Consider the following 15,261-nt stretch of genomic DNA (forward strand, 5'->3'; position numbering starts at 1 on the left):
ATATTCCCCAGACGCTCTTAAGGGTTTTCCTGAACCGTAACGTATGAAAACTTTCATGGGATTTGTCTAGCTTTAAAATTCAAGTTTGTATTATATACTTGAAGTTGTATATGTGTGTTTGTTGGATAAAATTTGATGCACTTTATTGTGCATTATTATTTTAAGTACATTATAGAAAGTAACAAAAATAGAATATTCACTCTTAAAACTACTGTTTTCCATACTGCACAGGTTTTCACTAGATAGAGATAAGTAGGCTACTTGAGGTCGATTTGCATTCTAAATAAGACGAAATAATCTACTTGAAACAATACTGTTAATTTTATACATACAGGGTGAGTTTTTACTGCGCCATTGGTCGATAATGCTAATATGGTAAAGAAAATTCAACAAGGTTATTTAGAAACATTGTAGGCAATGATATTCTAGAGACTAAAAAAATATGCCAAATTTTACAAGATAATTAATAACTACGTATTAAAGCATATATACATTTTTTTAACCCTGCTGTCCCGTTCGATTCAACTACACAAATGTACTGTTCGGGTCAATATGACCCAACTATGGCTTACGCTCCTTAATCGAAATAAAATAAAGCTAATAGTGCTAAACAAAACTTTACTAACAAAAAATTATGGTTAATTCAACAAAAATGATGTTGTTAATGTAAATTAAACCTGATTAACAAAAACATAAGGTATTTTTTTCTTTCATTAACCAGAAAAGCCTAATAACAAATATCTACAAAATTTAATTCAGTTTACAACTGGGACAGTAATAAAAAGAATGGGTTTTACAAATATGTTTATGACATATACAACATAAAATATTAGTCTTATTATCGTTTTGAGAACAAAATTTACAGCGTGATCGTTTAGCAGGTGGAGTTGGATTGTTCATAGACGGTTCACACGAACTAGAAGTTCCATCTTCTCTACTCACTTCTGCTCGTGTCCTTTTTACCAGTTCTTGTGAGTCTTTGGTTCTTGGTAAATTTTTCCTGAAAAGTATAAGTGGTTTCAACAGTGTTTTTCCCAATTCCTCAAGAAAAATTCGCCGTTTTGTAAGTTTATTGGTGTTCCATTGGGGATTTATTGATGTCCATAAAACGAACGCGTTGTAGGCAGAAATGTCCAGCATATTATAAAAAACAATCATGGGCCAGCGATTTGTCTTTCTCTTACATGTATATGTACCAACAAGCTGATCTAGAGTATCCACTGCTCCCTTACTGGAATTATAATCTAAAATAATTTGGGGCTTTTTGTCATTTCTGTCACTAATAGCCTTTTCATGATGCAAAGTACTCATAAGAACAACATTTTTATTCTTTTTAGGAATATAGTTAACAACAGTGGTATCTTGCGTGAAGTAAAAATACGAACTATGAACTTCTTTATTCGCAATTTGTGCTGGAAGCTCTGGTTTATTTTTTCTTATAGTCCCCAGCATTGTATTTTTTCTTTTTAGAAGAAGTAAGCCTAAATTGTACGATGTAAAAAAGTTATTGCAAGTAATATTGTGGCCTTTCAAATCATTAGTCAAGTCGCACACCACACGCATTCCCTGATTTCGTTCTGGCGCGGCACCTGCTTCTTTTCCTGTATAGATCTGCAATTTTAGAGCATAAGAACTTTTGGTGTCACATAAAGCCCAAATTTTTATGCCATATTTCGCTGGCTTGCTTGGAATGTACTGTTTGAAGGGACAGCGACCTCTAAAGACTACTAATTGCTCGTCGATAGTAACATTTTCATCAGGGTTCAAAAATTTTGGTAGATTTTCCACCCATTTTCCCCAAATTTCACGTATTGCAGCAAGTTTATCTAATCGTCTCCTATCCTGTCTAGTAGTCTTGTTATCAAAACGTATCACTTGCGAAATTTTTGTAAACACTTCAAGGGACATTGTTACTCGAAATATACTACGACCAGTTTCTTCATTCCACAAACTTTTAGTTGATTCACCATGGGACTTAAAAACTCCAGCTAACAATAAAAGACCAATGTATGCTTGAAAACCAATTTTATCCAAGACTTTCCAGTTGGTTCCAAAAACACGCTGGCCTTCCATGTTTTTCATATTAATAATTTGGTTTGCAACTATGTCAGAAAAGAGCACGTCAAATGAATTTTTAATATCGAAAATTCGTGCACATGCGTACCTTGTAACTCCTGGAGCATTATTTATAACATTGGCCGTAGAAAAACGACCGCGTGGATAAGGAGGATCAAGCCACTGAATATTACCATCTTTCGGAGGAACTGTTACAGAAGATTCTACAGGATGTGGTACGTAGAATGGAATAACAGAATCATCACTACTTTCTTCTTCACTCTCACTAATTGTATGGTTTTCTGTTTCTGATATGTATTCATCACTGTCTGACACGTTCGCGAGCTCGCGCAGCTCATTTTCGGTTAGCGTTCTTCGATGTGACATTATCAACATGCAAAAATAGATTGAAATGTATATGAATGGCATGAATGCGCTTGACATATCAACAGTGTCCTACCACTTGTCTATCACCCCCACTTCCTTCTACATGACGTGCCCTTCTACCTGACATCGTCCAGCTACACTTCAAATTTTTTACAAGTTCTAGCTTGCAGAAACTTGTTTTTATTTATAAACTTACATGACTGACAAACACTGTTAGAAAATATAAAACACTGCCAACTAAACATACGTACACAGGAAATTTTTAACGGTTTAAATACGTGGGTCATATTGACCCGAACGTATCATAGGTAACAATTTAATTTTTATCAAAAAAATCAGGAAGTTGAAGTTTTATCTCATATGCAATTAAAAGACCTCAGATTAGGTAATAAAGTCACGGAATACCAAAACGTTACGCGGCGTAATAATTTGTAAAATAAGAAATAATTTTTTTTTGGGTCAAATAGACCCGAACAGGACAGCAGGGTTAAATATGAAATTGTTTATATTTTCTTATATTTAGATTACTCTTATTATTCCTGGTCTTACAATATTAAGTTTTACACTACTATACTGGGTATTAATAAGTCATAACCATTTTTATTTATTCTTATTTCTCTTCTTCTTCTTTTGATGTAGACATGACTCTGTCTGTCTTTCAATGTGCCTCCAGTAAGTCCATCGTTTTCGTGGTCTTCCTACTATTACTGCTACTACTACGTCTTTCTATTGGGGAACCGTCTTTTGTCGTCATTACTACCCTATTTGTTGTCATTCGGCTTATATGATCGTTCTGTTCTACTCTTCTATTTCTTATCCAGTTTTTAATGTTCTCTACCTTGCATCTACGTCGTATATGTGTACTTTTAGCTTTGTCTCATAGTGTTTTACCATCAATTTTTCTAAGTGTTATCTCTGCTGTTTCTAACAGTATTTTTGTCCTATCTGTATCAGGTGGTGTTTCTGCCACGTATGTCATAATTGGTCTGATGACTGTTTTGTAAATTCTGCCTTTCATTTCTTTCCCTATATGTTTATTTGTCCATATTGTTTTATTCAGGCAACCTGCGTCTCTGTTTGCTCTATTCCCGTAATCTTTCACTTCTGTTTAGAGCTTTCCATACCTAAATAATGTGATGCCTCGATATATGTAAACTCTAAATAAGACTATCTAAGTAAGTTTGCTGTTATAAACATGCTTTTTATCTTTTTTGGGGAAATTGACATGTTAAATTTTCTTAGAACTTGTATATTTAGTAACAGCTTTAGTACCTTCACTTACGGCGTGTTCAGCTAATTCTCCAGGAAGTAATAGACGTACGGCGGTTTGAATTTCTCTGCTTGTAATTGTTGACCGTTTATTGTAATGGACTAAACGAGAAGCTTCGGCAGCGATTCTTTCAAAAATATCATTTACAAAACTGTATATGATACTAATAGCCTTACTGGAAATACCAATATCAGGATGCACTTGTTTCAGTACTTTATAGATGTAAATGGCATAACTTTCCTTCCTCTTACGCTTCTTTTTCTTATCGGTCTTGGAAATATTCTTCTGAACTTTTCCTGCTTTTTTAGCAGCTTTACCACTAGTCTTAGATGGCATTGCGAACACAGAAAAATTTTAAATTTTCTGGCAGTTATATTAGATTCGTGCAGCATACGTTGTAAATCATCTTTACGTTGAAAGAGCAGTATTGCGTTGTCTGCATAGCAGATTATTTAAACTTGTTTTTCCCCTATTTGGTATCCTTTTTCAGTTCTTACTTTTTTTATTATTTCATCCATAATCAAGTTAAACAATTGAGGACTCAGGGAATATTCCTGTCTTATCCCATTGCCAGCTTCAATGGAGTCTGTTAGTTCTTCTTCTACTTTTACTTTTATTGTGTAGTTTTAGTAGATATTTTCGATCGTTTTGAATATTCCTAGAGGTGTCTCACTTGCGTACAATAAGTGGATAACGTTTTTTAATTTAACCCGGTCAAATGCCTTCATAAGGTCCACTAAACATAGATATACTGGTTTATTGTATTCTATTAATTTATCTTTATAAATATAGCGTCGGTGCATGATCTTTCCTACCTAAAACCTTGTTTTTTTTTCTGTTAGTGTTATAATTTCATTCAGTTTATTTGTTATCACTTTGGTTGTTAAGTTTAGTGTTGTGGTTAATAAATTAATTCTTCTGTAATTTTCCGGGTCCGATTTGTCTCCCTTTTTGAAGAGAGGTATTAGGATTCTTGATCTCCATTCTTAAGGAATTCTGTTTTGTTCTGTTATTTTTTGGATTAGCTTTAATAGTTGTTTGGTCAGATCTGGTCCTCCATACTTTAGGAGTTTGTAAATCAGTAAATGTTAATTAATGTAAATTAAATCAGCAGTTAATCATGGGTTCTCCATTTTTGTTTCTAACATTCTCGTTGTTCTTGCTTAATTCCGTTTATTACTTGATTGCCTATTCAAGCGGTAAAATCCCCCAATATTAATATCTTTTTGACTTGATCTATTACTTGATGTAATTGGTACTAAAATGTTTCTCTTATTGTTTGAGGCTTGTTATTTTCTAGGCTATATACTCAGATGATGTTAATGTCTCTTATCTCTTTTATTTTTACTGTTACAATCCTTTCTGATAGGTATTGACACTTTTTAATGTTATTTTGGTACCTTTGGTGTACAGTATTAGTAAGGCTGCTAAAGTATTCTTTAAAGCTGCGATTTTCATAAGTAAACAAAAAAATGGTTTTTTAAATAATGCTTCCGACGAAGTTTATTAAATGGCCAATATTATTGTTGTATTTTGGATTGTAAAGCTTGTCAAATTTGTGAAATTTACCAGGTAACATCAGACGATATTGAAATATCATCTAAGGTATTCAAAGAATACCACAGTTACCATATTTCTTGAAATTTTTTGCCACTCAATTGAAATTTATTTTCCGTTTCAACATATATAAATGTATAAGTTAAAAAAAACGATATGAAATGGTAAATATATTATTTATCATGAAATAAGCTGCAAATAGAAAGAAATCAACCAAAAATTGCAACCGACAATTTGAATTTACTGAAACAAAAAGCAAGATATATAAAATAAAGAAATATTTACTCAGTTTGCTTCATTCGCCACGTTCGCATTGGCTACAAAACCAATTTCCATAACCTCACATCCTCTATCATTTCCTAGATATTTCATTCGGTATGCGACAAGACGAGCTACAGAAAAATCACAAAAGAACTATTTAGAATTTATTGGAAAACTTAAATTTCCCGAGAGGGGTATATATTATTCGTCAATAACCAACTTTTATTTACTTTATCGCCAGGAGAACAAACGAATAAAAGGTTCTATATACTACTGAACAAAGACACACTTGATGCATCGCGGGCTGTTAAGCTGCCCTTATGGACTCGAATTGCTGCTAAACTGATTCCAAGGAATAAATCAGCTGACCTTAAAGCGTTTATTCGACTAGTTTATTGTACTGCTATACGTTGTTTCTTTGTATTACAGAATAAAGCTGTTCCGTTTACAAACTAAACATTCTATTCTATTCAAAAAAGTATAAATTCAAACTAAAAATATTTTGATATGAGGTTGAATGCTGGAATAAATGAACTTTGAAAAATAAAAGCAGATATCGAGTATCAAATATTTTCGCTCACTAGAGCATCCTCAGGGACATTTCGTCAGTTTCGTCAGTTTCGGGCTATCCAACAATCCCAAGATATCATAATGTCATGTTAATTTTATGTTTATGATATTCTGACATTTTTGGATAGCCCGAAACTCACGAAATGTCCCTGAGGATGCCCTAGTGAGCGAAAGTATTTGGGCAAGATTTAATTAATAAAACTGTGGATATGTTACGAGCCACGTCCGAAATTGGACAATCCTAGCATTGTACGGAAAATCTTGTCCACTTCTAGCATTGTACCTCTTTACTGTACAATCTCCGAAATAGACATAGTTATCGAACTTTGTATAAAAGAATTGCTGTACAATGTTCGAATTTCAATAAGTAGTCATTCGTCACGGTTTGGGAGAATTTAGGTTTATAGAATCTTGAAGCTTCTTTGACTTTTTATAAAAAATAAATGAATCATTTTGTTGCTAAAACATTTTCTTACATTTTTAAGAGATCCGATTTTATATACGGTCTTTAATTAAAAGCCTTATATCTTAAAATTTAAATAAAATAAGTGTATGCGGGATATCATCGAAACTTTGTATTCGTTTAAAACGCCTTTCGATACCAATATGTACAGATGCGGCTTCGTTGGGTGGCGTACATCCGAAATATCCAATTTTTCATGACTCCGGTGCATAAATCGGGCTGAATTTAACCGTGGGAATGAGTTATGTTATCTTTGAAAGCTGATGTGGTCTGTGGCTTATTCACATAAATCTGCGACTGAAGAAAATCCTTCAAGAAAAGTCAAACAGGGTCAAATAGCTTGATTTTGGTTTAAATTCTCATCTCCTCCACCTGAAATAATTATTTCCACTTCCATCCCCTTTCCATTCATCCAAAAATTGGCCTCATCACTAAACATAATTTTTCTATGAAAATTGGGGTCAGTTTTTAACCATTACAAAACCCTTTCAGCGAACACACGTCGTTGTCTATGGTAGTTAATCTTTAGCTCCTGAGTTAATTGAATTTTGTAGATTCACCACCCTTCTTCTTCTTATTTTTCTTTCTTGTATGTAGGCTTTAAAGCACGTTTCTTCTTCAATATTAGCCTTCTAAATTATTTAAATTATCTTTTTCTTGGTCTGCCAATACTTCTTCGTCCATTTGGTGACTTATCTCATGCTATTAATACTATACTATCCTCTGCCATTCTACTAATGTGTTCGTTCCACTTTCGTTTCCGTTTGGTCACCCATCCATTTATGTCTTTTATATTGCATGCTCTTCTTATATTTTTACTTTTCTCCTTACCCAAAAGACTTTTCCCTGATATTCGTAGGAGTATTTTCATCTCTGTTGTTTCTAGTAGTCTTCTCGTTTTAGATGTGTCTTGTCTTTGCCGTGTATGTTAAATATATGTCTAATTGCTGCTTTATATATTCTTATTTTTGTATCTTGTCTTAGGTGTTTGTTCTTCCTGATTGTGCCATTAAGAGATCCCGCCGCTTTACTTGCTTTTAAGCATTGTTGTCGTATTTCTTCAACATCTTCGTAACTAGTTATATCTATTACCAGATATCTAAACCTTGCTTCCTACTTTATTATTTTCCATTTTTATCAATTACGATTTTACATAGTGGGAATTTAGATGTTTAGATACATTTGGTTTTTTCTGTTGATATTATCATTGTATTTCTTGACTGTTGTATTGAAGATGTGTGTTAATCTTTGCAGCTCGTTTTCTGTCTCAGCGATTAATGTTATTCTTATATTAAAGAGAAGTGGGCTTAACGAATCACCCTGTCTAACTCCGCTTTGTATTGATATACACTGTGTTAGTTTTCCATTTATTTTTGCCTGTATTTGATTATGAAAGTAGATGTTTTCGATAGTTGGTATAATATTAATTGGTATGTTTCTATTATACGGTAGGTGTAAGACGTCTTCAACTTGGATGCGAACGAAAGCCTTTGTCAGGACTATAAAACATAGATATTTAGGTTTATTGTACTCAATATCCTTTTCTATGATCTGTCTTAAAACAGATACGGCGTCTACGCAGGATATTTCGGATCTGAATCGTTGTTGTTCATCTAATAAAGTTGTTAGTTTATTGATTTTGTTGGTTAGGAATTTTGTGGTAAGCTTAAGTGCGGTGTTCAGTAGATTTATACCTCTATAATTGTTGTGGTCTTCCTTATCTGCTTTCTTGAACATTGGTGTTATTATGCTGTTACCACCCAACAGTCACAAAGTTGTAGTTTGTAAAAGGCTTCTTTCTTGTGAGCGACGTAAAATTGACTGCCTCGGATTCGTCTACACACTCTCATGGACAGTGGCGATGATATTTTTCCGATCTTGCGTTTTGTTCAAGTACGGATACTGACTGATTGTTAACTGAACCAGTGGTTTCAAGTTTATCTACTACATTACGAATAGTTCTCTCTGTAGGATGATTATGGCGACGATAAAATGTACTAAGCATGTCGAAAGTTGTTCGAATATACATTTCGAATAGACATAATAATTTTAACATTTTTACGTATTGTTGCATAGTATATATTAATCCATGGTGATTTAGCAAAACAGAGTAAATACTTTACAGCCAATTTGTCAGATGTAGCCTTAGTATTAATTGATTTTACAGCCAACTTATTAGAATTTTTTATGGCTTTACATAATAATTACTGCTATGTTATTGGAGATACTTTTAGGATATTTGTGAAAACTAAAGAAAGAAATTTAATATGAGATTAAGGGGAGCTGGTCATCATCAAAAGAAATCCAAGATAAAAAGTAAAAGATTTTTCTTTTAAAAAGAAAAGTTAAAATTTTCGCCAAAAAATTAGAACCTCCACCAAAATTTTAAATATTGTATCAGAACTGAAAATAGTTTTGTTAAACGGTTTGTTCGGGCTGTTAGGCCGTTGTCTTCTGAGATTAGTTCTCGACGTTTCGCCAACACTAGGGGTTGGCATCTTCTGGAGATGTTACTGCTTCGCTTGTAAGCTGAAACTGACACCAGTTGTCAAATACCCATAAGGTAGATCTTCATCTTTGACTATTTTTTAACTACTGCTAAAATTTTAAGCAAATCGATGCATATAAAAGAATTGAGAGGTTTTTTAGTATTTTTACTGTCATGTCCTGGACCACATATATTTAATATCATATTAGATCCAATAAACGTATCACAGGTATTTTTAATGGAGTACATACAAATTTAATTTACGTAATTGGAAAAAAGTTCATGAATATTGACACAATATATTTACAATATATTTAGTCTCCTTGAGATTGGAGATTAACACGGCAATATAATAATAATAATAATAAAATACTCCAGCAAACCAAGTCACCTAGGGCTCGATAATATGGAAAGAGTTCCACGAGAGCTCAATTCTTTTGATACCGTTGGTGTCTAGGATGAGTGAATTTTCCCCTTAGAGGGAGTGTGAGCCGTATGGCTAAATCTGGATAATAATAATAATAATAATAATCTCTTTATCTTGTTCTTTTTTATCTTTTTCTTTATCTTTATCTATATTCTTTAACTACGAGGCTTGTTTTCTACCAAATAATTTTCCAGCTTCTTTCTATTTTACTCATCATATTTATTTTTTTTACTTTACTAAGAATATTATATTGTTTTTCTCACATTAGATATTCAAGATTGTTATTTTCCTGGATTTGGACCAATCAATCAGCAAATTAAACACCAGTAAGGACAGCACACAACCCTGCCTGACTCCCTTTAACCTTTTAATAAACTCTTAGGTAGACTCCCTATGAATGCGAATGGTCGCTGTTTGATGTTAATATAATTTTTCAATGATTCTGACGTCGCATCTATATAACTTGTCTTCATATACTGTATCAAATGCCTTTTTATAATCAATAAAGACGACAAAGAAATATTTATAACGATCGAGACTTTTCTAAAGCAAAACAGTACCAAAAGCGTTTCACTAGTTCTTAATGCATGTGTAAAACTCTGTCAAAGTGTGACTCTTCAGACTTTTTCTGGTGAAGTTATTAATTTAACCTCAACTACTTCTCTGGGATTTCACTAGTTGAGTACACATGATTGGAAAGTTTATTTGAATAACTATCACTAAAGATTTATTATTTTTAGCATCGCAGAGAAAATATTCGTAATTAAACTCAGGATAATCAAAGTTTTAAAATGTATCATATTTCGTTTACTCACTTCATTGCAGGTGCATTTTCTTAAAATAATACATCTCTAACGTCTATAAAAATAGACTAAAAGCTGCTACGAAGCTTGAGGCGGAAGGCATATTGCAAGACGAGCGGAAAATACATAAATAAAACAATAAAAATGAGGAGTTGCGAACTTCTCGAGACGATCCTGGGCTCTTATTTTATCAGCGACATCGAGTAATCGTCTCATAAAATGTCACGAACATAATCAGTTTAATTCAAAGTCGCAAGTTTTAATTGAAGAAGTCTGTACTTTGTTGTTTCGAAATGTGATACACGACGATTATTTATTTAATTATTAATAGGCTTATGGTTTAAGTCCAAAAAAGAATTATTTTTGCTTATACTAAAGACAGTGAAAAACTGAAAGCTTTTATTTCAAAAATTCAAGCAGATTACTGGAAAATATTAAAAACTTTTTATCAGGAGTTTTTGAACAGCTGTATTAAAAAACGTGTTATACCAAACAAAAAATCTACGTAAATCTTTTGGTATAAATAAGAATATTAAAAAAAATTAGTCAACATTAGGTATTTTTGTTAAAAAGAAGTTAGCTGCTATATATTCTTAACACATATAAATATAGTTCATACTCTTTTAAGTACCACAACTTCGCAACAAATATAACTTTACAGAAATTAAACCAGCTGAATATATATATATATATATATATATATATATATATATTTAAACATAGAGCTGAGATTAATACTATTATAAAAATTAATATTAAACTCACCAGTCTTCCGGGTTAAACCGCGTCGATATTCATTTTGCCGAGCTTTCGACATCCTCTCTGATGTCTTCTTCAGGGCTTCCGAGGTCTCAGTCTCCCGAGCCCCCAGACACTACTACACTCACTAGTCACTTCTAGTTTACTCACTAGTTCACTCACTAGTAATATAAAGATACTGATTTATTAGCACTTGTAAAATTTTAGTAGTAAGTTTTAGCGTAGTTTTTAACAAGTTGATACCTCTGTAGTTTTAAGGCTGTTTTTATTTCATTTTTTAAATAGTAGAATTAGTCAGCTGGTTCTCCATTCTTCCGGTATATAATTGTGTTTTATAATTTTATTAAAATCAGAGAAGCCAAAGAGTTATGGATGCAAGCAAAATGTGAGGAACTAGAAGAATTGCAACGAAAACATGACGAATTTAACACACATAAGAAAATAAAAGAAGTTACAGTACACAAAAGAAATACACCCATAACATTAACGAATAATGAAGGTCATGCACTATCCCTAGAAGACGAAGTAATGGAGGAATGGGAAAACTACATTAAAGCATTATTTAAGGATGATCGAGGATCACTACCTAACTTAAGTGCAAATACAGGACCATCAATCTTAAAAGCTGAAGTGGAAAAAGCCATACACCAAGCCAAAAACAACAAAGCCAGTGGACCAGATCAAATATACAGCGAATGGCTAAAATTACTCTCAAATGACAATATAAAAGCTCACTGTACTTTTCAATCAAATATATGATACCAGTGAAATTCCATCGGACTGGTTAAAATCGATCTTTATTTCTCTACCTAAAAAACCAAACGTTAAGAAATGTAGCGACTGTAGACTCATTAGTTTAATGAGTCATGCCGTTAAAATACTGTTGCATATTCTTCTAAATCGAATTAACAACAAGTGCGAAGAAATAATTATTCAAGAGCAGTTCGGGTTCCGGAGATGCCTTGGAACTAGAGAAGCACTATTTTCTATGCAAACACTCCTTCAACGATGTTGGGAGGTAAGAAAACCCGTATATATGTGCTTCATTGATTTTGAAAAGGCATTTGATCGCGTTCAGCATACCAGACTAATTACCTCCTTGCAGAGCATGCAACTAGATGAGAAAGACATCAAACTTATTGCCAAACTTTACTGGAACCAAACAGCCATTATTAATACCAACAACAGAGAATCAAAGCCAATCAGTATTGAACGAGGCGTAAGACAAGGCTGTATACTATCTCCCACCCTCTTTAACGTGTATTCTGAGAATCTATTTAGGGAAGCTTTAAAAGATCAAAAAGGAATTATCATAGGAGGAGAAATAATTAACAATATAGGGTACGCCGACGATACTGTGATTCTAGCTGAAAACATCGACGATCTGCAGGAGCTAATCAATAGAGTTGACATGGAATGCACAAATTGGGGACTGTCGATAAATATCGATAAAACTAAATACATGGTGACCAGTAAAATGGATAACAACCGCTGCAGAGAGTTCAGAGATTCAAATACCTTGGATGTTGGATTACCCAAAATCTAGATCCATCCTTCGAAATTCGATGTAGAATTGAACAGGCAAGAAACTTATTTCAAAAATTCAAGCCTCTATTATCCAATAACTCATTAAATTTGGAAATCCGTGAAAAGTTTACAAGATGTTACGTGTGGTCTGTACTTTTGTATGGATGTGAAACTTGGACTTTAAACGCCGATATCATGAATAAAATCGAGGCGTTTGAGATGTGGTTGTATCGAAGGATACTAAAAATTCCATGGACTAGCAGAACCAGAAACGAAGAAGTTCTTCGAAGAATGGGACATCAACGAACTCTATTAAATATTATTAAGAGGCGTAAACTAGAATATCTTGGACATATAATCAGAGGACCAAGATATGAGTTCCTTCGGCTAATTCTCAACGGTAAAATCGAAGGAAAGAAATGGATAGGACGGAAGAAACTCTCTTGGTTGAGGAATTTGCGGCAGTGGACAGGTTTGACAGCGGACCAATTGCTACACGTAGCGCAAGACCGAGATCAGTATAAAAATATTATAAGCATGGTAGTCGCCGACGTTCCGTAGGGATATGGCACTCTAAGAAGAAGAAGATAATTTTAATAATTAATGTTATTAATTGTTCCATCATTGACATTCGCCTGCAGTTATGTTGGGTGGATCAAGTAGCTCGACAGAACTGTTGCCGGTCCTAAGCCCGGATAAAGGAGGAGGGGGTCTACAGCCAGGTTAGCACCCTACTGAGAGACTTTAAAACCATACAGCTCATACAAACAGGCTTTTGTTTTCTTAACCTCATATATTATTTGACGATAAATTTATCTATTTTAGTTTCATCTTTATTTTTCTACCTGCTTCGTTAATGAATCAGGTCCAGTATTTTATGTAACATCTAATCCTTTTTTTATTCTGTGCTTTTCGGGTTTTAAAACTCCATTTCCTATTTTGACCATGGGAGAAATAGTAATACTCACTTTTTTGTCTTTTAGTTTTGTGTAGATCGTTGTAGTTGTAATTTATGATTTATCTTGTTTCTTATATACATTATTAATTATTAGGTTTCTTCGAAATGGCAGGAGTTTTCATTATTTTTAGATTTAGTAAATTTCAGCACAAAGCAAATTGTATCCAGTTGCTTCATCTGCACTAGAATATGCTTTTGCAGATTAAATACTATTTCTAAATCTTGGAATAATAATAATAATATAGCCAACCAAATTTCTAATTATTTTGACCTCTTGATTAGTTGGAAATATAAATGTATATAGTCCTTTAAGTTGTTGAAACTACCAATTTACTATGATATATTTCTTTTCTTGGCAAAACTATATAATTCTGTACCACTTTTCGTTGATTTTGCTAAGTCTATACTTTTATCAAGTTTGTCAATTGTTTTATTAAAACGAACAAAATTCCGAATGCAATTACGAATTCCTTCTTTAAGTATTTTCATATCTAGATATCTAAAAGTATTTAACATAAGTATACCATATTTGTTTTCTAAGTCACAGAAAGAAGTCCAGTATTACGTCCCGTATCTAATACTTTTTCAGTCTTTCAAAACGCCTGACAGACATACCATAAATAGAATAAAGCTTTCGGGTTAAATCAGCTTAATTGCAAAATCGATTAGAACGGTATTACTTGTCGAATTAACTGAAACATTAAATCTGCCTTATCAGAGTTTCTGTCATACTTTTCTAGATATCTGAGAATTATTTCGATCCTGTGAATACGGTGAAGCTAGCGCTCGGTTTCTCGATTTATCGAAAATTTATGATTGCAGCCGTGCTGATGAAGGGGTTTCTGATATTGATATCTAGAGCATTTGTAATTAGGTTAATAGGGGTTGCAGGGTATGGTGCAGTAAAAACAAAGAAAATTAATTTACTTTTTCATATTATTTTTGAAGTTTTGGTATTATTTTTAAAGGATAAAATAGCAAGAACAATATAGAAAATTACTGCTTTTCTTAAATAGCAAAAATGAATAAAAAAAAATTTTTTTATTCATTTTTTTTTAATATTAATCTTATTCACACAATAAATGATAGCTTAAAATTATTGCTATTATTGATGGAACTAATTGTAATTTTATGGCCAACTAGGAAAAAACTAGTTTTTCGAAAAAGTGATTAGAGGCAAAAAAGTTTTAAAAATAATGTGTTAAACTAATGATACCACAAAATTTATTTGATTTGAACATACTCAAAAGTTTGGGGGATTTAGTATTGCACATCCCCTTTAAAATTTTTCTGTGCGCTTAGATTTTATTGTTTCTTTTGTAGAAAAAATGTTTGTAGAACAAGAAAGTAACGTGTCCATTTTTATTACAATATGTCAAGTAGTTTAGGAGATAATGCAAATAAACAATTTTTATTTTGTAACTTCGAAGTTTGATTTAATCAATTTATTTTTGTCCTCGGAATACGTGATTTAATTTATGACATACTTTTTGAAACACCCTGTATTCTCCTAAAATGAAGCGTTTTTAATTCATCAAACATTTATTATTACCACTTCGACTTAGAAATTATTTCGACGAATGATTATTTAATCCAAGTCTTCATACTTAGCCAGTTACAACCTCTAGATCTCTACTTATATTGTAGAAAGAAAACAAATCTCAACAAAATTTGATACCCCCTAGTAGCACAACATAATTTAATTATCTATTACCAATTCGACTTAGAAATTGTTT

The 15,261-nt window shown here is 32.7% G+C and overlaps 2 protein-coding genes across 2 annotated transcripts in view; one reads left to right on the forward strand and one right to left on the reverse strand.

Annotated features, from left to right (window-relative positions):
- Positions 1–15,261, forward strand: part of LOC140444124 (pikachurin-like) — a 379,011-nt gene that overhangs the window by 177,581 nt on the left and 186,169 nt on the right. The gene's annotated exons all lie outside the window — the stretch shown is intronic.
- LOC140443267 (histone H2B-like) lies at positions 3,671–4,048 on the reverse strand. Its single transcript, XM_072534414.1, has one exon. The coding sequence runs from the start codon at positions 4,046–4,048 to the stop codon at positions 3,671–3,673; it is 378 nt and encodes a 125-aa protein (XP_072390515.1).

This window comes from Diabrotica undecimpunctata, chromosome 6 (genome assembly GCF_040954645.1).
Source record: "Diabrotica undecimpunctata isolate CICGRU chromosome 6, icDiaUnde3, whole genome shotgun sequence".
Taxonomy (NCBI): Eukaryota; Metazoa; Arthropoda; class Insecta; order Coleoptera; family Chrysomelidae; genus Diabrotica; species Diabrotica undecimpunctata.